At 39.6% G+C, this 22,066-nt stretch overlaps 1 protein-coding gene across 2 annotated transcripts in view; it reads right to left on the bottom strand.

The window, feature by feature from the left end:
• Positions 1-3,204: 3,204 nt before the first annotated feature.
• The window catches only part of insra (insulin receptor a), a 57,261-nt gene continuing 38,399 nt past the window's right edge, over positions 3,205-22,066 (bottom strand). Inside the window, exons 7-21 of one of the 2 annotated variants that reach the window (XM_044367300.1) lie at positions 21,317-21,443; positions 19,795-20,048; positions 15,763-15,930; positions 14,356-14,554; positions 12,926-13,203; positions 11,379-11,518; positions 10,622-10,781; positions 10,104-10,200; positions 9,936-10,003; positions 8,847-9,076; positions 8,417-8,527; positions 7,276-7,435; positions 6,335-6,464; positions 5,612-5,746; positions 3,205-4,836 (exon numbers count right to left, since the gene is read on the bottom strand). In XM_044367300.1, coding sequence (XP_044223235.1) covers positions 4,479-4,836; positions 5,612-5,746; positions 6,335-6,464; positions 7,276-7,435; positions 8,417-8,527; positions 8,847-9,076; positions 9,936-10,003; positions 10,104-10,200; positions 10,622-10,781; positions 11,379-11,518; positions 12,926-13,203; positions 14,356-14,554; positions 15,763-15,930; positions 19,795-20,048; positions 21,317-21,443 — 2,615 coding nt within the window. In that variant the 3' untranslated portion in view covers positions 3,205-4,478. Of the gene's footprint in view, positions 4,837-5,611; positions 5,747-6,334; positions 6,465-7,275; positions 7,436-8,416; positions 8,528-8,846; positions 9,077-9,935; positions 10,004-10,103; positions 10,204-10,621; positions 10,782-11,378; positions 11,519-12,925; positions 13,204-14,355; positions 14,555-15,762; positions 15,931-19,794; positions 20,049-21,316; positions 21,444-22,066 lie in introns of both variants that reach the window. The other variant, XM_044367299.1, reaches the window with a different exon arrangement.

A 22,066-nucleotide genomic window follows, 5' to 3' on the forward strand; every position in this document is an offset into this window, starting at 1 on the left:
TGCAAATTTTAATTTGAGGCTGCAAATAATATTTATTTTCATTATCGATTGATCTAACCATTATTGTTTTTTGATTAATCATCAGTCTATAAGTCAATAAAATGTCAAAAAATATTAAAAGCAGAGCAGAATGTGACATTTTCATATTATTTGTTTTGTCCAACCAGCAGCCAAAAGATATTCAATTTACTTTAATATGAGACAAAGAAAAGCAGGCTGGAACCAGGAAATGCTTCATAAATTATTTCAGCCATTATATCAGTTATCAAAACTGTTGCAGATTAATTTTCTGTCCGTTGACAGATTGATTAATTGTTTCATTTGCACTTTGATTTAGGCTGTACATAGTGATCCAGACAGATTGAGATAAGAGTAACAGCTGATGTGACGTTTCTCAAATAGGAATATTAACAGCATATTCACTGTTGAAGGAGGGTAAATTAAAAGACAGATGTGCCAATATGGATGCTACATTCCAGAGACCAAGAATGAAAATATAGCAGAGGTTCATCCAGCTGAGCAGCGATGAGGGGACAGTGGTCTTTACAGTACTTTACTGCACCGGAAAAGAAAGCTTTCATCCAGTCTGAGGTTTATATAAAATCCTCTATCCTTCACTGATACACTCCAAAGATTAGAGGTCAGTTTTATTTGGTTGGAAGTGCTTGAGAGTCATTTGCAACAGTGTAGATATTTGTGGTGAGGATACTTTACTTTATTTTAAGACTAATGTTAATAGTGCAATCAGTAAAAGTAGGGTACTTATTAACCCCCTTGGTATTGCCTCATTCTATTTAATGTTTAGATTTACTGGTGTTTTTAACATTGGTGGGTTAATTAAACGACAGGTTCACATTTTTTCAAGTCTATCTTAAGACAACAGTCAGGTGACCACATATGAACACTGAAAGAGGTTTTCCTCTTTCTCCGTACTGGCTGTTAAAAGGTCTCCTTCAAATGTGCTTTCAATGTAAGTGATGGAGGCCAAAATCCACAATGTGTCTACATAGTCATTTGTGCAAAAAATGCATTTAAAAGTTTATCTGAAGCTTATATGAGGCTTCAGCAGTCTGAGTTTGTCATTCAAGTGGATATCTGCCACATTTAAATTCCCTCTTTGTGTTTCCCTGTTGAGCTGCGGTGGAAGTATAGTAACAAAAAGAGGAACTTTGGCACTAAACAGACTGTAACGTTGAAGGATACCTACTCGATTTGACTAATTTGGAAGCTTCATATTAGCTTCAGATAAACTTTTAAATACATTTTTACACAGGAGTCAGCTTGTGGATTTTGTCCCTCGTCACTTCCATTGTAAGTGCTTTAAGGAATCTTCTAATAGTCAGTATGAACAGGAGGAATGATTATGGCAAAAAAAACTCTTTCATTCTGGCACCTGACTGTTATTTTAAGACAAACTTGAAAAATTGTGAACCTCTCATTTAAGGACATAGAGTGTAAATACCATTTACAAGCTCCAGGGGCTTTTGTGGAGTTTAAATAATATTGTTTGTCATATGTGAGACACTAGAGGGTCATAAACATGTTGGAGTTACACATGGTTTTAGGGATGATTACACCTGCATGACCTCAACTAAACTGCCTTCAGGTGATAGTAAATAACTCACTTTGAAAACTATTTTGTTTTCACGTCAGGCTTTGTCACTGAAATGTGAAACTTTCTCTCTCTCTCTCGTCACCACAGCTCACTTTTGTCCAGCAGGCGGCATCATTGCACCACAACTGAGTTCAGCTTCAGTTACTGAGTCAAACCTGCAGTAAAACACTGAAGTCTAAACTGTAGGACAACCATCCAACATTATAACATTTCACACGTGATCCCTCATAAAGCACATAGCATTCAAAACATGTCATTTCATTCATTCTGTTTTCAAAGAAACCAACCAATATGTGACAAAGTACCACTGGCAGGCTGATAGTGACTTATTACAGCTATAATAATATCAACATGTGTGTTTTAACCCTTTTGACTGTTTAAGTCAGTTTTTATGATCATTTTCATGATTGCATCTCTGGTGAAGTTTATTAAAAATTTACTGTCATCATATATAAAATCCCAGGTAAAATTTTTTTGAAGCAAATTATTTTTTGGTGTTAAATATAATTACCAGAAAAATATATTAAAATTGTGTTTCATTGTTCTACTTTGAAGTCTATTATTCCTCTAATAGTACTTTAGTGTACTTGAAATAAATATACTGATGAGCAATGAAACTTAAAGTGTACATTAGTGGAGTCTTCCTTAGTACACTACAAAAATACAATGTACAATTAGTACATTTACAGCTTTAGTACAAAAAGATGTATTTAAACTCACTGAAGTGCAACTTAATGGTGTCTCAAAATAGCACAATCTAGTGCATTCAAGTGTATTTCAGTATATTTTAATTGCACTAATTATATATCATTAGTTAATTAAGTGTATTGTTAGTATGTAGAAAATATTAAATACCTTAATCATGAGTACACATGGAAGTATTTTAAATTCACTTCAGTGTCCTTTTTTTTTTAAAACCTGGATTATCTGTGTGTAAAACAGCAGAAAATTAATCACCAACTATTTTGATAATTGATTAATCTTTTTGAGTCATTTATTAACAAAAATACCAAAACTCTCTGTTTCCAGCTTCTTTAAATGTGAATATTTTCTAGTTTCTTTAGTCTTTTATGACAGTAAACTGAATATCTTTGGGTTGTGGACTGTTGGTCGGACAAAACGAGACATTTGAGGATGTCATCTTGGGCTTTGGGAAACAAATCGACATTTTTCACCATTTTCTGACATTTTATAGACCAAACAACTAATCGATTGATTGAGAAAATAACAGACAGATTAATCAATAATGAAAATAATCATTAATTGCAGCCTTAATGTCAAATGTATGTAAAATATCTGTTACACTGCCAAAAGTATTTGATTGTATACAGTTAAGTTGTTTTGTAAAAAACGAATATCTGCCAATGTATAAAATTACTTTTACAGGTATACATTATATTTTTGGATCAATGGTTCTGTTGAATATTACTCCTACCATCCTCTACTCACTGACATTATCCCACAATTTTCCCTCTTTATACACAAGACAATCTTAAAACTCACTAAAGAAACTCAACACTGTCCGGAAAACACAACACATGCATGAGAAACGACATAATGAGAAACAACAGAAGCACTACCAGAGCCTCTTCTTGGATGCACCTTTGCTGCATTATTTACATTTTATTTTGATCTTGATATGATGGGCAGACATCTTAAGCTGAAGACGCCAAACACTCCTCGCGGGGCATCGCATAGCAAAAAGACCAAGTGCTGTTGGTTGATCATGAGTCCAAAAATGCTAATTAGTATGATTTTTCTGGATTAGAAAAAATAAACATAAGAGACTAACATGTAAAAACATTTTCTATGACCAGAAATACCTCAAGAATGACAACATATTAGCTATGTACAAAAACATCAATAATATATTTATATATATATATTTATATATTTTATCTTCTATACCCACTAAAATATACCAAAGAAGCAGCTATTGGTCAATCTGAGGAACTCGTTCGCCAACATGTTTTTTTGAAAACAGTTTAAATATCCTTCAGCTGTAAATGTGAAAACTCAAAAAAAAAAAAAAAAGGAAGAAAGAAAAGAAAAAAAAAAAAAAAAAAAAAAAAAACATGTAAATAAATTAAAAAAATATAACCCGGCCAAAAAATCCTGTGTTTATCCTGTGTGCCATTTTGGAATACTGCAGAGTGTGAGGAGGTAAGCCACTTCAACCAGCTTCTCCAGTGGATAAGAGTTTGTTCGAGGATGGACCGTCTTTGACCATCCAACAGAGAGAGTTCCCAAAGTCTTTTTCAGTTCGTCATCTGTTGTTGTTTTTTTTTTGTTGTTTTTTTTAACCACGAGCGTACAAAGATTCAGACACAGTTTCCATGACAACTGGTGTAGGCCACAGACAAAATAGAAGGGCACTTTTTTTTCTTTTTTTTTTTTTATCTCCAAAACTTAGCAACCCGGGGATGAACCCTTTTATCGTAGTAAAGGGGAAATAGGGACACAGTCTGGACTCAGGGTAAGGGGACAGTGGGTTTTAGCAGCCTTCTTGTTTTGTCGAGAGTTTGTTTCACAGTTGAATCCATTATCCACCCAGTCTAGCACAAACTTGGCAATATATATATACAGTATATGAACTACAATCATGAACGAGGGACGCGGGACGTTCATCCTTAAATACAAAAAAAGTGTCTTCTGGCATCCATGCGTGGACGTTACTGTAGTGTGTGTTTGTGGCATCTGAGGAGAAAAATAAGGTCCTGAGATATTGAGGGGCCTCTGGAGAGAGAGTGATAAAAGTGTGATCTATATAAAATGACAACAACAAAAAAACAAAAATATATTTAAATCTATAGCATCAATGTGTGTTTGTGTGTGTGTGTGTGTGAGGGATGTGTACAGTATGTTAGGAGGGACTTGAACGCGGTAGGGCCAATATTCGTCCGTTGGTCTTTCCCCCGTTCATGTGTGTGAAGGGGATGTGGTGCTCCTCGTAACTGCCCCTCAGACCCATGGAGGAGGCCTCGTCCCTGTCCAAACACTGCTCCCTCTGCGAGTAGGACGACGGGTCCAGCGGGATGCTCTCCATGTTTTCCATGTCCAGGTCAAAGTCTTCGCTCTCGGGCGGCTTGTTCTCCTCGCTGTAGAAGAACGAGAAGTCCTGGAAGGAAGGATGCAGGTCCTCGCGCAGCATCTCGATGATCTCCTGGAAGGTGGGACGCATCTTGGGGTTGTACTGCCAGCACATCTGCATCAGGTTGTGTCTGCGTGAGAGTGAGGGGAAAGTGAGATTGCGATTAGTGTCGAAGTAAAATGATGTCAGAATGTTACCAAGTATTTTTCTTCTTCTTGTTAACAGTTGTCTGTCTAGTGTGAGTAAAAACACCTCACTTAATATAAATTAACTGTAACATAAAGGATGAGGCTGGTGATAATTTACATGTTTTTAATGCCAGCAAATCTCCTAAAAACACCAAAACCATCAATGAATTGATTCCTCTCATCAGTATTGTCTGTGTGTGTCTTATTCCTCTGTACTATAAGAGCTCCATTTTTGTCAAAACCAGATTTAAACCACATGTTCCTTCATTACTATTAAAAAGGACACTATAATAAATTTGAGTCAGTCCCACATACACTATCTTGATGCTGTAAATACTAACTAGCAAACCAAATGTGTATGAATTTGCAGCTAAATATAAGTACAATTTACTCCTGCTTGAGTGACCATTGTTAAATCTACTCTGCCCAGCTGTTCAGGAAACTATTTTGCCATTTTTAAAAATAAAACCATATATCTGTGACCCCTTCTACAGACTGTATATAAGACATCTATTGCATTTATGTGCATCCTACAAGAAAAATCCGTCCTCTGTTGCTCTTCCTGAAGTTTCTTTCTCTTTTCCAGTCTGTTGTACAGATCGTAATGTCCTCTGAAGCAAATGTGTGGTTTTGAGTTATTATAAATAAAACTGACTGGACTCAGGTAGCAGAAATGTAGATATTACAATACAATCATTGCTCTTCTCTTGTACTCACAGTCTGTCTGCGCAGTTGTCCGGCCGGTCCAGGTAGCCTCCGTCCATGACAAACTTGAGGACCTGTTCGTTGGACAGGCCCTGGTACGGCTGCTCGGCCAGCGTGCTGATCTCCCACAGCACGACCCCAAATGACCTGGCGAACAGGTCGGAGAAGAGACAACAACAACAACAACACAGGGAGAATGAGGACAGGTCAAACAGACACCTGACAGAGTAAATCTGTCTGTAAACACTCGAAGCAGTGAACAGGAAGAGGGCAGAGGCGGAGGCTGCGATGCTGGTAAACAGAGCCGGATGAAAAGATCAGATGGGAGCAGGTTAGCAACACATTTTAATATTTGTAATGTGTTTACTGTTTGTTATTCTGGTCTGTTTTTATGACCTGTGTTGCTCTGTGAAGATGTTCTATAACAACTTTACACAACAGGAAACACTGTTGGAAGATTGATAAATTTACCAAACACAAAAAGAACAACATGAAAATACAACATAATACAATAAAATATGAAAACAGGATTTTATTAGAAAGAAAACTGCTACTGATTTTAAACATGCTGCTAAGTTTTAGGAGTCTCCTCCTTAAAACTGGATTTCTTAACATTTAATTTTTGGACCTGCTCCATGTTTATTTTCTCACTTTTTCGCTGCTGCCACTATCACTCAGCAACGTGCTTCCCCCACACGACCTACCAATAAAACCCAAACGTAAATTATTACTAACCAGCAGTCTGAATGTGCAGTGAAGACTCCGTCCTTCAGAGACTCCGGCGCCATCCACCTGACGGGCAACAGACCCTTCCCTCCTTTCCTGTAGTAGTCGGTCTCGTAGATGTCTCTGGTCATGCCAAAGTCTGCCAAGAAAAGATGATTTTTTAATTTATAAATTAGTTACAATCAAAATTTATGATATTTGTTGTCTTTCGATGTGTCTCTCTGTAGACAAACGTACATACAACTTTTCAGAGTCACTGGTTACTTTTATCTGCTTTTAAAATACGTTTAATCTTTTTCATCCCAATTGCAGCTGTTATATTGTGTTTTAAATATAAACAACTGATTTCACTTGAAAGCTGTTTAGTTTTGTTTAATTCTCATGTCTGTTCTGTATAGACTTATGAAACGTACTGTTAAATATCTACAATGAATATATGGGTGACAGTGGCAAAGTCTAAACTGCACAGACGGACGGGAGCATTAACGGATACCTGCAGTAAACACAACATAATGCATGTCTAGTGAAATACACACAGTCCAAACTTAACTTCTTCAGCTGTATGTGGCATATTTATATCTTTATTGCCATACAAGCATCTTCAGTTATTAATACAAGAACCCGTTATAGCAGCTCACAAATTTCTCCAAAAAGCAACATATTCTCAAATACACTACTGTCACCTTTTCCTGAAAACACGGTCACAAACATTAACAATATTTAATTGACCTCCATCTTAAAATTAGCTCCTATATTGTTAAATGCAAATTTCAAATTCAATCTACTGTCACAGTGGTGTAAGTAGCAGCTCGCCTTGTTGTCTGACACACTGTCTTTTCTTGATACCACCACTGGGAGGCACCAAAGTCATAAAATTACTAATTTAGCTCATAGTGACTTTAACCAAATCAAAAACTCTTTCATGCCTGTTGTGCTAAATACAAACGTACCTCCTATTTTGACGGTCAGATCGTGAGCTACCATGCAGTTTCTGGCAGCCAGATCTCTGTGGACGAACTTCTTGGCGTTGAGGTAAGCCATGCCGTCTGCGATCTCAGCGGCCATTTGGATCATCTCCTTCAGCGTGGGTGGCGGACGCCCGGGGTTGTTCTGATGGACGAAAGACAGATTTTTCATTTTTGTGATCTGCTAATGTGGAGATTCACGATTTTTTTCTTCTCTCTTTGTTTGTTTCTCAGATGCCACATCATCAAGAAAACAATCAAGTTTATTAAAACCAAAAGTTGATTAAAGCTGAGTAGGAACAGTTTAGCGGACTGGTATTCGGCTTTAAACAAGACTTTTTTTGATGCGACTGTCTGTCACCAACGAGTAACTCAATTGCAGTCCTCCACCTTCATACTGTTATCCAACTGCCATCTGCATATTTGCACACTTGGGAGGTGACACTGAAACGGATTATCGACTTATACAGTTAGTTTATAAACATCTCAAAAGCAAATTAAAAGTATAATTTAATATCATGCAATCATAATTGAAAATGTATAATAGTTTCAGATATTTGTAATAACATGACACAAATAAATTCATGCTTGGTAGATATGATTTAGCCCAGAATACACAAAAATCTTGCTGATGATTAACAGCAGATGGCGTTAAACGTCTGCAAATAAACTGCAGATTCATATAAACGTCATGGAAATTAGACTGTTTGCATTTTAACATGTGGTGAGTCTTAAGTCCAGATCCTTGTTTAAAACCACTGTACTTTTACAGCCTAATTTTGTCAATAAAACCAGCTGAAGAGCTTAAGTGGAGTAAAAATAAGCAAAAATAAGATGTAAACCACTGATAGTTTGTTAGTCCTGTTTTATGCCCTTGATTGTAAAAATCATTTTACATGCAGGGATGAAAAGAAGCTGTAAAAAACTTGCATAATGGTAAAAAAAAATACTTACGGAAACATTAATCTAGTGTATATATAACGCAAAAGTGAAGAGAATTATATGACAGAATATATATCTGCATGTATACTGTTGTAACTTCACCAAAGGAGACATTCAGTCTAACCTAAAAACCAACATGAGCACCAATCAGACGCTTGGAGATTTGGTTTGTGAGCGTAGTTACCTCAGCGTCAGGACGGAGAGATCGCAGGTAGCTCTTCAGGTCCCCGTGGGTCATCAGCTCCATCACGACCAGGGTGGGCTGGCCTTTAGACACCACACCCAGCAATCGCACCTGGGAGACAAGGACGAGGGTTTTTTCACATCATTATAACGTGAAATCATGAAGAATCAGACCGTTAACAGCAAGGTGAAGCTGCTGCTCTTCACACAGCTAAATGTAGGAGGCATCTGGTTCTACTACATGATGAGACATTTAGTTCTTACTATTTTAGATCAGTACTGCGTCTAATTTTTTATAGAGTTGTTAAAACATACCATTGGGGTCGCATAATTAATAGTTTCTTCATTCATACCCCACTTTGCTCTTTAATATGTCATTTTTTTTATATGCGAGTCTAATCTCTCTGTCGAAAGATGTCGTGTCTCCTCACCACGTGGTGACAGCTGAAGGCCTTCATGACCGAGGCCTCGTTCAGGAACTCGATTCGCTCCCTCAGGCTCGCGGACTCGTTGACCGTCTTCACCGCCACGCGCGTCTCCCCCTCGCCCTTGATGATGTCCTTGGCGATGCCCTCGTAGACCATGCCGAAGGATCCCTGACCCAGCTCCCTCAAAATATTGATCTTGTCCCTGGCCACCTCCCACTCGTCCTCCTCGTACACTGCAGGCACATTTCCATGATCATGTGACACATGTAGCTTATCGTGACTGAGTTTACATGTACACAAGAAAGCAGGTTAAGAGGGAGAAATCAGGTTAAAGCAACAAACTTAACAAACAGGTTTGTCGGGTATCAGGTTTCTCACCTGTTCTCCACCATTTTTTGAACCAAGACTTGCATATTTAGAGTGTTTCAAATGTTTAATTAAAACGTACGTGATGCTGCAGCCTAAAGAGACGTGCTTATTATTGTTTGAAGTATTACTTTTATTTATTGTAGAACACCTTTTCCTTACTTTGCCAACTGTTCAGCAAAGACGTCATCGTGTTCACTACACAAATAACATGCAAATAAGAAGGTTTCTCCAACAGGATTCCTCTCTCTTAATCTCTTAACCTGGGAGAGGATTTGTCTTCATTTGCATAACGTTTCAGAAATCAAGTCACTGCCAAAACCAGAGAATAATCTTATTTCTTGTCCACATAAAGGAGTATAAAGCAGGTGACGGTTTAAAATGATAACATGGAATTTAGTATCTAAGTTACCTGGTTTTAGAGATAAAAATCTAATAAAATCACAATCAATACAGAAAAATACAAAATAAATTTAAATGTATAAAATATATTTTCCATATATATGTATCTATGTATTTACAATCTATACTAAGGCTACAATAACAAAGGCTCCAATACTGAAATTTTAACCTTTGTTCTGAATAAATTCAGCATATGAACTGTATATAGTAGCCATGAAAATACAAAACTGTTTTAATTTTCAATTTAATTATTTCAACTAAGGTGAACAAAAAAAACAAACAAACTGCTTCGTTAGTTTTGATCACATGTCTAAAAATGCCTACCGTCATTAGCGCTCAGGTACTCCGGGTTTGAGGAGGCGTAGATGGGACCGCTCGGCCCTTGAGTTTGACTGAAAGGAAAAAAAGAGAAACACATTTAATTATAACACTGACATAATATAAAATAAGACATTTAATGACAGTTTTTGATAGAATGTGAACGCTGCGTACTTCTTCTTGAACATGACGAATCCCGCCACGGCCACAAACAGCAGCAGGACGAAGCAGATGACGGGTCCGATCACGATCTTCAAGATGTTGAGAGGATCTGCTGTTCAACACATCCGGCAAAGGCATTGAGTCATGTTTCAGGTGAAGTACGAACAACGAGCTCTTATTAAACCCACAAATGAAAGTGCGGCGAGGATCAATACGCCGCTCTGTGAACATAATACGCTTCAAGTACAATCAGTGGCGGCTTTTTATCTTGTTGAAAATGCTTAAGTGAGGTCACTGCAAGGATCCCATTTCCCATTCTGCTTTTTACACAGATTTTTAAAATTAATTTCTTGGCTTTATTTTAAGATTTATGAAAGCAGCTGATCACTTAATAAAATGTAAAATAAAATGTGTAGATATGTGTGTTCAACCACTGTCTAAAGAACTTTTTCTTGATATGAAATTATCGAATTATTTTCCTACTAAACTAGATCTTCTTGGCTCGGTTTTCATGACAGATGGAGACTTACTTGTGTCCTGGACGTAGAAGTACGTGGGCTCGGTCCAGGATCCGTTCCCAGCCAACGAGGTGGCCCGGATCCTCACTGTGTAGTTCCCAGAATGCATCACTCTCAGCTTGCAGCCCCGGGTCATTTTGTACATGTTCCTGGACACACAGTGGTGCAGCTCCTGTACAAGAACAACACTGCAGTTAAGAAGCGAAGAACAGCTGTGAACAACAAACAGCTTCATTATTTCCAGGGTTTAAAATTGGCTTGTTGACTCATCTTACAGGATACTTTTTCATCTCTGATGTTAAAACTGTTTTGTGTGTTTTGTTTTTTTTTATGTTTCCACTGTGGAAACATCTGAGTTGTTTTTTTATGCCTTAGTGTTTTCCACAGCAAATAACAGTCCTCAGCAACAGCCAAATGTTTTGTAGATCTGTCTCCATAGCAACTAAAACATGGTCCGACGTTGAAATTGCTTCTCCATTAAGGTTATCAACCAAATGACATTAGTGAGACCACAGGGCCAAATTTCAAAAAAGGGTTGAGTAATAAGTATTGCGTCTCATATTTGTCTGTGCTGCACGGCTGTTTAAGACATATAAATTCAATTAGAAACTGTGTTTTATTACAAGGCCGAGCTACTGTCTTTAATGAGAAAGTGATTATCAAATGGGCTTTCTGGGTAAGAATAAGTATATGTGTTTATATGTTGTGGTGAACTCAGAGTGAACCCATGAACCCAGTGACCCGATGACTCAAATCACTGCATCTTTACCTCGCTGTCTCCAAGTCTCTTGTAGTTGACCTCGTACAGGATGATCATGCCGTTGGGGGCTAAAGGTTCCTGCCATGTGATGTCCACCGTCATTTCTGACACGACGCAATTGATGAGACCCACAATGTCATCAGCTTTGTCTGCGGAGAACAAGGTCACAAGGTTTTGTGAATCTTATTCTATTAAAAGGATAAAACTGGCGATTTTCTATATTTTTTTTCTTATTGTCAACAAATCAGAGCCGAACCAACAACGAACGAGTATTGTGTGTATATCCAAAGCCTGATATATCGTATTCCTCTGTGCCGTAGACCTTGTTGTTGTCGTCCAAAAGATATTAAAGATATTGTTGAGAAACGGTTCCAAAGATGAAGCACTATAAACGGAACCGCGTTCCCACATATGCGCACTGGCATCTGCCTTACAAGGAACTACTCTCCCGAGACCGAAAATGTTATCGCTGTTATTCGTCTTTGGAGCTGTTACTAAACAAACTACGGTAACCATGGCCTTGGTGAAAAAGGAACATGTCACCCAGTGCAACGTTGTGGCTCACTGATGTGTTTTTAATAGTTTTTGGACAACAACGGAGGTTTACGACACAGATGTATAAGATATATCAGGCTTTGGATGCATCCGTTTATTGTTGGTTTGGCTCTGGACACGAGATTTGTTGACAGTAAGAATAATATAGAAAACTGAAAGCCATATCGTTTGAAACTCATGTTTGTTTGGAGTAACAAGATGAGCAGTAGGGATGACCTGCTAGCTGAATGGTCACAATGTGACCATGTGATTTGATTCTGGCTGTGGATCTTTATTGCAGGACTATACTCCTCTCTCTTCCCAGGCGCCCTGTTTATTCTCTACATTGTCACCTGTCAACTAAAAGCAAAAATATCCCCCCACCCCCCCAAAAAACATGATTAAAAATCTAAAAACAGGATGGTTGGACACTGCAACACTGACAGTGAGGATGATGGTGAGGGATACATTTAAAGTTTAAACCTTTCATCAAGTTTAAGTGTAAATTAATGAACAGATATGGAAAGAAAGGCAGTTTGATTTGATGGATGATGGACGGGCAGAAAGCTGGGATTGTTTAAAAATTTGTGATGACTTTACTAGTTGGACTTTTAGGTTTGTGCCCACTAGTGTAACACGAGGTTGCCACTTCAAACACACAGCTTCCAAGAAGCTCAAATGCCTATTTCATGGGGTCTTTAACAGTAGATTTGAGGATAAAGTGCACATCCCTCCAGTAATGAACACTTGAGAACCAATCTTTCAGATTACTACACCCAATTTACTGTATTTTCTTATAATGCTTGAATGTCATTTACTGTATTTTCTTATTTTGCTGTGTTTGTTATTATAAATAGCTGCTTTTTTCTGTTTCCTAACTCTTCAGACAGTTTCTTGTGCTGCTGTAACATTTCCCCTCAGCGGATCAATAAAGTCTCATCTAATCTTGATGATGATGTGATTTTATTACATAGACCCACAGAGTAACAGTGACAGAAGAATACCTGTTAGTGCCTCCTTACCTTCAGGCATCGTGCGGGCGCTGACGTACGCTGCCATGCTGCATCGGGTCGCGTCGCTCGGGTGGTTGCAGGCGTGGATCTCGATCTGGTAGCTGGTGAAGTGGCGCAGATTGGAGATGACAGTGGCGTGCGCAGTGACCACGGTCTTGGTGCTTTCAAAGGTCTCCTCGTCCTCATCCTCAGGGATGTGAGTGCCCCCGGGTGGGCTGGGGGCGGTGGTGAGGAAAGGGTGCGTTCGGTTGGCGATGCCCATCACAGACCGTCGCTGTCTTGTGCGTCTATACAAGGCAGGGGAAGTTAAAAATGCTTTACATAATACATTAAAGACATTAAATTCAATTTACAGCATATGATGTTTAGAGGAAAGAAGAAAAATTCATAATAAATTTAAAAGAAAATTAGGTGGGATTTCCGGGAGAAGTAACTGGAGCATAACAGTGTTATAAAGGGTCCCTTTATAATTTTTTTGTACTGTAAAATAGATAGTGCTGGGATGTATTTACAAACCTATTTTGTTTTTGTGTGTCTGTCAATGTAAGGGATAGGTGGATGGGAAGTTTTAACTGGATCCCTGTAGTACTCCAAAGCACTTAAAAATAAAGTATTATATGGTAGAATTCAGTAACACTATTTGACTTCTGATACTGTTGAATGATAGTGATTAACATGATCTGAATACCAAACACAAGATGGTGCATGAGAGCTTTAATTTGTTGTGTGGGAAGCTAAAATGAAAACAAAGTTGAACTGGATTGAGTTTATCAACATGAGGACAAAGAAAATCTAAAATATAGTGAATTTAAAAGCCTCAGACTACGTCCACACTAATACGTTTTCATTTTAAAACCAAAACGATCTCTGTCCACATGAGCATTTTAGCACGCTTTCCGAAATAATCTCTGTCCATACCAACACCTGAAAACACATATCATATGACCATTCACATACACTCGGCATGCGTGTACCGGTGTAAACAGGAGGCAGTCGTCTACTCTGTGGTTGGTCGCTCGGTTGCAGAAAGTAATAAGGAGGAAGAGCGGCAATGGCGAAAAGTAAGACGAGGTTTCTTTGCTTGAACTGACAACGAGGTGGAACCGTTACTGAGAGTAACACGAGTATAAGGCAGTCAAAGTGGCGGAAAACATCACTGTGTGATAGGGGCGTGATGAATCAGGGAAGGACACGTTTTCAAAAGTCTCCGTTTTAGGGTTCGAAAACGACGGAGTAGCGTGGACGCTAGGCTTAAACGTAGCAAAAGTCATGCATTTTAAAACGAAAACGTATTAGTGTGGGTGTAGCCTAAGTGTTACTTCACTCAAACCTCGGAAAATAATTCTCGTGAGGCCGACGTTCATGGATCATAAAGCACAGAGGCTGCAGTTCTCTTACATTTAATAGTTAAAAGACAATCTTGTTGTCAGCTGTCTTACTTGATCTCAAAGACTTCATTGTGGATGTAATTCTCAAACGTTTTGCGGTATTCTGAGTCCTCTTTCTCTTTCTTGAGCTCCTTGTCCGTTTTGGGGCAGGCGCAGCATCGTGTCCCCTGGCCCTGCTCCTCCGTCTGGTTCCACTTCTGCTCCTCGTCACTGTCCACCTGAGTGGGCACCCGTGATGGCAGCTTCATCCCTGGTGAAATGGAGACAGACATGGTCACACAGACATACTGGGGAGGGGGGGGGGGTGGGGAGAAGCATACAATCAGATGACAGGTGCCATAAACACAGATGCACTATACAGTCTTGTGCACAAATATCCATATACACACCCTCCCACACACACACACACACACACACACACGCCTGAGGGCCACGTCTGTCATTGTCATCCTCAGGTCCTCACCCTTCCTAGTGGAGATAAATTACCAGTGACATGACCTCCCCGCAGACTCCCATTTCCCTGGATGTGTGGGAGTTATGGGTGTTCAAAAGAGGAAAGTTTGGGTTTGGTTGTGTGCTAACATGGAAGGGCATAGATGGCAGAGTATCGACATAGGTCAGGCCGTGACAGCAATAATTCAACCAAGATAAATGTCTGAACTGCGTCTGACCTCGAGCCTGAGTGAAAGGCAGATCCTGCCTGTCCCTGTGCCAGGTTTCAGTTGAATGCCACCCAAACAAGATTCCTGCACCTTATTTTCTTGCTCGGTTGGTACAAGGCAGCGCTATCCCTCTTAGGGACAACAGTTCAATTCACATAGAGGCCACTTTGCTCACGTCATTCAGCATTGAATAAGAGTATTGATGTAAGCATTCATAACTTATTTTACATTGTTATTGTTACCTTTGTCTGCCTTTGTCTTCGACTGAGCTGTGCCAACGAGGAATTTCTGTTACTATGTGACAGACAAAGTTTCTTGAATGTTGAACTTTACCTCACATTTTTGTCTGTATCCTCTTGCTGCTGAGACACAATGTGTTGACATTCTTCTGTTGTTGTCTGAAGACGTCTTAGCAGTAGTTTTGATGTTTTAATGTTTTAATTTTGATTGAAAATGGCTTGGATGGGGCACCCCTGTGGCTTAGGGGTTGAGGTTCTGATCATGAGTGAACGTCTCCCGGTTTGGGTGCGGCTGGTGATCTGTCATCTCGCGACTGTCAAAACGTATAAAAATACCCCAAAAATTCTTCCAAAAATTGCATGGCTAACTGTGGGTTGAGATGATTCTGCCAGACTTTGTAGGACAAATGAAACCTTATTGGGAAATGTCAGAAGTTAAACCCACATTTTTCTGATTCCTATTTTCTGAAGACATCTTCTCTCTCTCTCTCTCTCTCTCTCTCAATCAAGACCAACAAAACAGACTAACACAGACAACCACAAACAATGTGGCTCACCCTTCTGACAGTAGTCAAACTTGTAGAGTTCGCTGGCTTCAGGCTGGCGCTGGCAGAAGACCAGGTAGTGAGTGATGTTGCCGTTGGGGTCGTTGGGAGGTTTCCACTTGAGGATGATCTGGGAAGAAGAGTTGGATGAGGAAATGGGGTCCAGCGGGACCGAGGGTTCTGGGGAGACACAGAAATAGAGAGGGAGTTGTTGAATAAAGGAGAAACGATTACTGCTAAGTGCGACCGTATTATTTAAAATGTGAGAATATGCATCAATGAGCTGAAAAATAAATGGGAACAAACAACTTGTATCAGCTACGCTTGTTAAAGTGTAAAGTAAATTATGAATAAAACTATAAAATCATAATATATTTTTAAATTAAACATCACTGGAGGCACTTAAATTACCTACAATAACACTATAAACTGTGTCAATTGATGAGCTGATTTTCTGTTTAAAAAAGGTCTTTGTCCTAAATTACTTTGTTGAAAACACTGCGAGTATATCGAACTGTGAGCTGATTGTTCAGTTGGGTAATTCAGAATTTAATATGTTTTCTAAATGTCTGTAAAATAAATTTAGTGTTTCTAAAATGTAAAATGGATTCTCATAATAATTTTACCAAACAAATCAATCACTGCATCAGTCTTTAGGACATTCAGTAAAATTAAATTTGATCTTAGTGGGATTTACCAGGAAATGCCCATCTTAAGTAAATCAAGTATAAATAAAGAAAGTATATTTTTTTAAAAAGTATACCTTTCCATTATGTTTATCTGGGACTTTGTGCTAAAAATTCCGATACATTACTGTCACACTTATCTCATCTCTATAAATGAATCTCCCTCTCTCTCTTTTTAATCAAAGTATTTATCAAAGATAACAGAGCAGAAGTGCCGTTTCAGTCTAATTTGCATGTCATGTTACAGTACAACTGATGATGATGGCTTACTGGCACAGTGCTGCTGTGGGACAGACATCTGCTTGCTTTGGGTATTCCCCGTCAGTTTGATGTATGTGTTCCCCTCATGATAGTGTGACAGATTTCATTTAATTCTCAGTTGTCCGTATTTGACGAGGTAATGAAGACAAAACATTACAGACATTTTTAAGAACTACGGACACTTTATGTCTTCTGAACCACATATTTCAATTTTAGCATGATCATGGTTTTCAGTGTGGGTTTGGTAGTTTTAGTTCTTTTTTAAGTATTTACCTGTGGTTTAGATTTTTAGTTTCAGTTCTAGTTTTCAGTCTTTTTGGGTGTGGTTTTGTTTAATAATCCTAAAATTATTTACATTACCTTCAACCAGCTGGTTTCACATGCTCATTGAAAATGAATATATATGTTTTCTTTTCTTCCTCTTATCTTAGATGTATCTTAGACTGTTTACTTTCACAAATGTAAAGTAGTTTCAGTTCCAATTTATGTTTTCAAAAATCTTTTTTTTAGCAAGTTATAGACGCTGTTCGTTAAACATCTATGTATCCAGTTTACTTTAATAACCCTCGTTATCACAACGATCAGTTTTGTGGCGACAAGCTTCGCATGATATGCACCCCACGTGGTATGTGGTGCATGAGTGAAATTTCAGTATCGCTTCATGTAGGACACATTGTAACTGTAGAGTCACTTGTGTTTCTGAGCTGCAAAACAAAGTGCAATGTGACGTATATTTTTCTATTCTTAATTTGATCCTTCTTAGTGAATGCAGATTAACAGCACTAATGCATGAGGCGTAATAAACATGACTCAGTCTGTGATTTGCAAAAGCAGGATGGAGACTGGCACCAGCCTCGAATGCACGTTGTTGGTGAGATTTAATAAATCTAAAAATGCCTTTGGCGGTTGAATAACCACTGTTTCAAGGACAGATTGTTTTTTATTCTAATGTAAATCTAATTGTGTTTTGTGGGCTCTGATTTGCATCAACTGTGGCGAGCTGACAACAAAGCGTCGCACTGAAAGTAGGAAAAGAGGTTACCGGCTACGTGTGGCATCCACACTGACTGGCATCACCCTATATCTGATTGTTTAACGAGGCGTCTTTTCAGTAGACATATGAATCTGAGTGGGTGTTAAAATAAGACACACTTCACATCTTCGGAAGAGAAGTCCTGGCCCGCGGTGAGAGTTCTGAGAGGGAAAGTGACAAAAAAAATATCATCTAACAAAGATTTACTTGTTGACAAGCGTGCATCATGAGGAGTGCGTGAGCAGGAGAATAGATTGAGAGGAAGGAGCGGCGTGAGGGGGGGGGATGTCACACTGAACCCTGAGGAGACACATAGACCCGAGCTTTTGTTGTCACAGTGCGATTATGTTGTCCCTGTTTCATGACGGTGCAACACACTGGTCCGACTGCATTGTCAGACAAAGTTTCACCGGCAACAGCTTATTTGTAATGACAGCTTTGCCCTTCTGACGAGCTATGCTGGTTAGACATGACACAGACCAGGAACCCGGAGCGGTTGCCAGACGGGTAGAAAACAACCCTCCCTTGACACGGCTGGTTGACTGAATGATGCGTCTCTGCTGGAAGCCTGTTTTTTTTCGTGCGAGCGGGGGATGTCATGTTTGATGCGGTTTATCAGGAGGGAAGCGCACGTTGTCTAAAAGGAAGCCAGTTAGACAGGCCATCATGACTACGACGAACCAAAACTGCACACAACACGCTCTGTGGGTGGCAGAGTACAATTAGGTACTAGGGGAAGAGATTTATGATTGCTGCGTGACTGACTGATGCAGACACCTTGCACAGTGTAGCACCCTGTAGGTCGGTGGCACCCCAGGCGAATCGTGACATCTGTCTTCCTCTTCCCTGTTCTCGTGCCAAGGACATTTGGGCAGCAGCCAGACTGACACACACAACACTGAATCCACTAGTCAATGATAGTAACACCGCAGGAACTGTGGATTTAAGATGGCCCTAAAAATAGTTAAATGAACTATAGTATAGTAGTCTAGTTCTTACTAGGAGAACTTGACAACCTGTAATCTGGAGCTTCCCGTAACCTGAATGTATGACTTGTGTTTCCACAGTTGTTGTTTTTTTTTTTTTTTACGGATCAGAAGGTTTTGGATAAAACGTCTTTGAAAAGGTGGCACGGCATTTTCTTGTGCTGTTTCGACTGTTGCTGTGGGAACGAAATCAGTAGCGTAAATATTGATTTTTTTACGTACAGTACCAGTCAAAAGTTTGGACACACTTACTCATTCCAGTGAATGGGAAGGTGTGTCCAAACTTTTGACTGGTACTGTGCGTGTAATGACTTTTAAACATCACTATCATTAAATTACTGGAGGGGCCCCGGGAGGTCGACGGGGTGAAGCAGAGAGTGAACAAGATGGGCTGCAGACCAGAGAGCGTCACTCGAGACAGGACGGCCCCGAATGACGCACCGGAGGATGACAGCAGCCGTACTGTCAAACCAGCCCCCTGCTTGATTCTCTATTGAATGAGAAGACGGATGATGAATCTGGGGGAGAAAAGACGGCAGCGTGCAGCACGATCATTTTGGAGGGTGTTTTTTTTTTTGTCTGCAAGAGAAAATAAAATATTGTAGCGTTTGGTTGCTTAAACCTGTTGCTTAGGGCTAAAACATGCTTCTCTGAACAGTCTGAACTGTGTTTATTTTACATTTGTACATACAACCTTTATAACCGACAGGAGTTGCATTAACCAATCAGCTAGTTTGAGCAGGTCTGCATGACGTGTTGTTGCGATTTTGAAGGTGTGCAGGTCGGCTCCTCTATGAGCCTCTGTGACTTACCCATAATCCCCCTCTCTGTGTATCTTTGTGGAAGCATCATTCCAGCTTCAGTGGAAAACATAGCTCACTACTAGAAATGTTACATGATCTGGAAGATATTTATGCAACCCTAACATTACTGGGAAATGTAATTAAGCTAGTAGCAAATTCCCAACAGTCTGCAAACAATCTACAATACAACCTTAAATATAATATAAATATTTAATCCAGTGTCATGGATATATTTCTTACTAAAGAACCAGTGAATAAATCTGAATCAGTCTTACTGGTGGCGTTGGTGCGCACATAGATGATCTCGCTTTTGGCTCCGTGGACCTGTTGCTCATCGGAGGCTGAGAGCTGGGTCTTCACCATTATGGCGTACTGCGTCCAGGGCTTCAGCGGCAGGATGAGATGACCTGGTTCAACATGCTCTTTGTCACCCTCATTGGATCGAGGCGGAGGGTCCACGTCAGCAATCACCCAGCTGTTGGAGCCGCAGGCGTCCTGCCCGTCAAACTCGGTTACGTTCTGAAAAGGTCTATTGAGGAGAAAAAACAATAATACAAATGAAAAACGTGTTATTGGGGTCTCAAATCAGATTTTACTCGACAGCACATACTAGGTTTCAGTTTGATGTTCTCCAGCACTTTGTCATATTTATCTGTCCATCTATCAGAGGAGGAAAAGAGCAGAGTAAAATACAAACTCCAAATGTTCTAATGAAGTTAGTGTATTTAGTTTAAAAATCGTAATAATAAGCAGTATTCTCTGCTCTGAAATGCTGGAGGCGTGTCCGCTGCAGGTGCTGAAACCGTGGCCCAACTGAACAGCCTCTGAGACTCTGAACTTAACAACACTCATGCCGAATCAACCGAAAACGGCCCCATTCATCAGTAACAGCTGATACCAAGACACTGGTGGCTATCAACTGGGCGTCACCGGCTGGGAGAGAGTGTAAACAAACGAGGAAAGAGAGGAGGGCTACGGGTAAGCTAAGGCTAACTCCTCATCGGCTACCTCTACCCAGCATTTTCCTCACCGATGTACAACCTCCGATGAACAACATGGATGAACTCACCACTCATAAAAAGGATTATAAACTGCAACTACATGATTATATGGAAACACGGCTTAACAGTAGCGTCCCCGATAGAACCGTTGAGCTACCGGGGTGCGACATCCTCAGAGCGGATACAACAGCTAATGACTCCAGTAAGACCAGAGGTGCGGTGTGGGGGACGGTGCATTTATGCCATTATTGAGATGCACTGCTCTGCTAACATAGAATATCTCATAGTTAAGTGTAGATCTTTCTACTCTGCCCAGAGAGTTTACACCTACTGTTGTGACCGCAGCTGTCCTGAACACAGAAATGGTGAGAAGCAGTTTCACAGTCTAACTCCACAGTTCAGCACTACAGAGTTCAACATGTTTTCAGCAATTATTTTCTAACATGTATAATGTGTTTCAAAAGAAATCTCTGATTATCCTTTAAAACAGACTTTAAGTGATGAATCAGAACAGACAACAAATTTGATATTTTACACAATTTTTGCATAACATATCTAATCAATTTGACGACGCATTTTCAAATGTTCCACAGTTCCCACAATTTCCTCAAAATGTCACACATGAGTCAGTGAATCAGGAACTTACATTACCACTATCCACCAGATCTAGCTGATCTGTTCTATTCAGCTTTTTCTTATCTATGAAGTACTTAAGCAGCTGAAAACAATATTTTTTCTGGCAGGGATCCAAGTCTGATTGGGACTGTGACTGAGTCATGACTGAGGATTAACTTACGCTTCTTTGTAGAGCACCATGAAGCCCAGCAGGTCTCTGAAGTCTGGAGGCCAGAAGGCTTCCCACTTGACCATTATTTTATCGCTCATGGTTCGGATCTGGGTGAACTTCAACAGCCGGTTCTCACCTGAGAAAAGACATTAGTCAGTGAAAAGCAATAAACAGATAAAGGGAAAGGTCATCATGTACGTTTTTAAATCTCTGTTACAGGGAGGTACAAGTGGAGAAACATCTGATTTAGTATGAAAATAATCTGATGCCTGGAGCAGCCGCCCTTCTTCATCCACTCAATCATTTTTGGGTAGATCAGGTTTAGATAAGACTTACCTACCTCCCTAAATTTAAAATTCAAGACAGGTAACATGCCAAATAATATTTAATTTACGTAAGTGTGAACATTTTAATCTGTCTTTGCCTTCAGGATGGTTGGATAGGACCGAATTACATAACCGAGACGCAAAACAACATTTCAAAAGGGCAGAGCTGAGAGCTACAGAATTCAGTAAAATGTTGCATAAAAGTGTGTTTTGGAGTTTCTATGACACCTTCCGAGAGGGTAACCTGACAAAAAAAGCTGAAGAGAAGATGATTGCTGACCCATCAAGCACATGTGAGGTACTGGATCAGCGTTCTGCAAATTTGTCAAAGTACTTTATGAAGAAAAATTATCCCGAAGATTAGCCTGGCTCGGTGCAACTCAGTGGCTCAATTTGTTCATGACGCTGCAATGTCCTGACCTTCAAATCTGGT

This window comes from Thunnus albacares, chromosome 12 (genome assembly GCF_914725855.1).
Source record: "Thunnus albacares chromosome 12, fThuAlb1.1, whole genome shotgun sequence".
Classification (NCBI taxonomy): Eukaryota; Metazoa; Chordata; class Actinopteri; order Scombriformes; family Scombridae; genus Thunnus; species Thunnus albacares.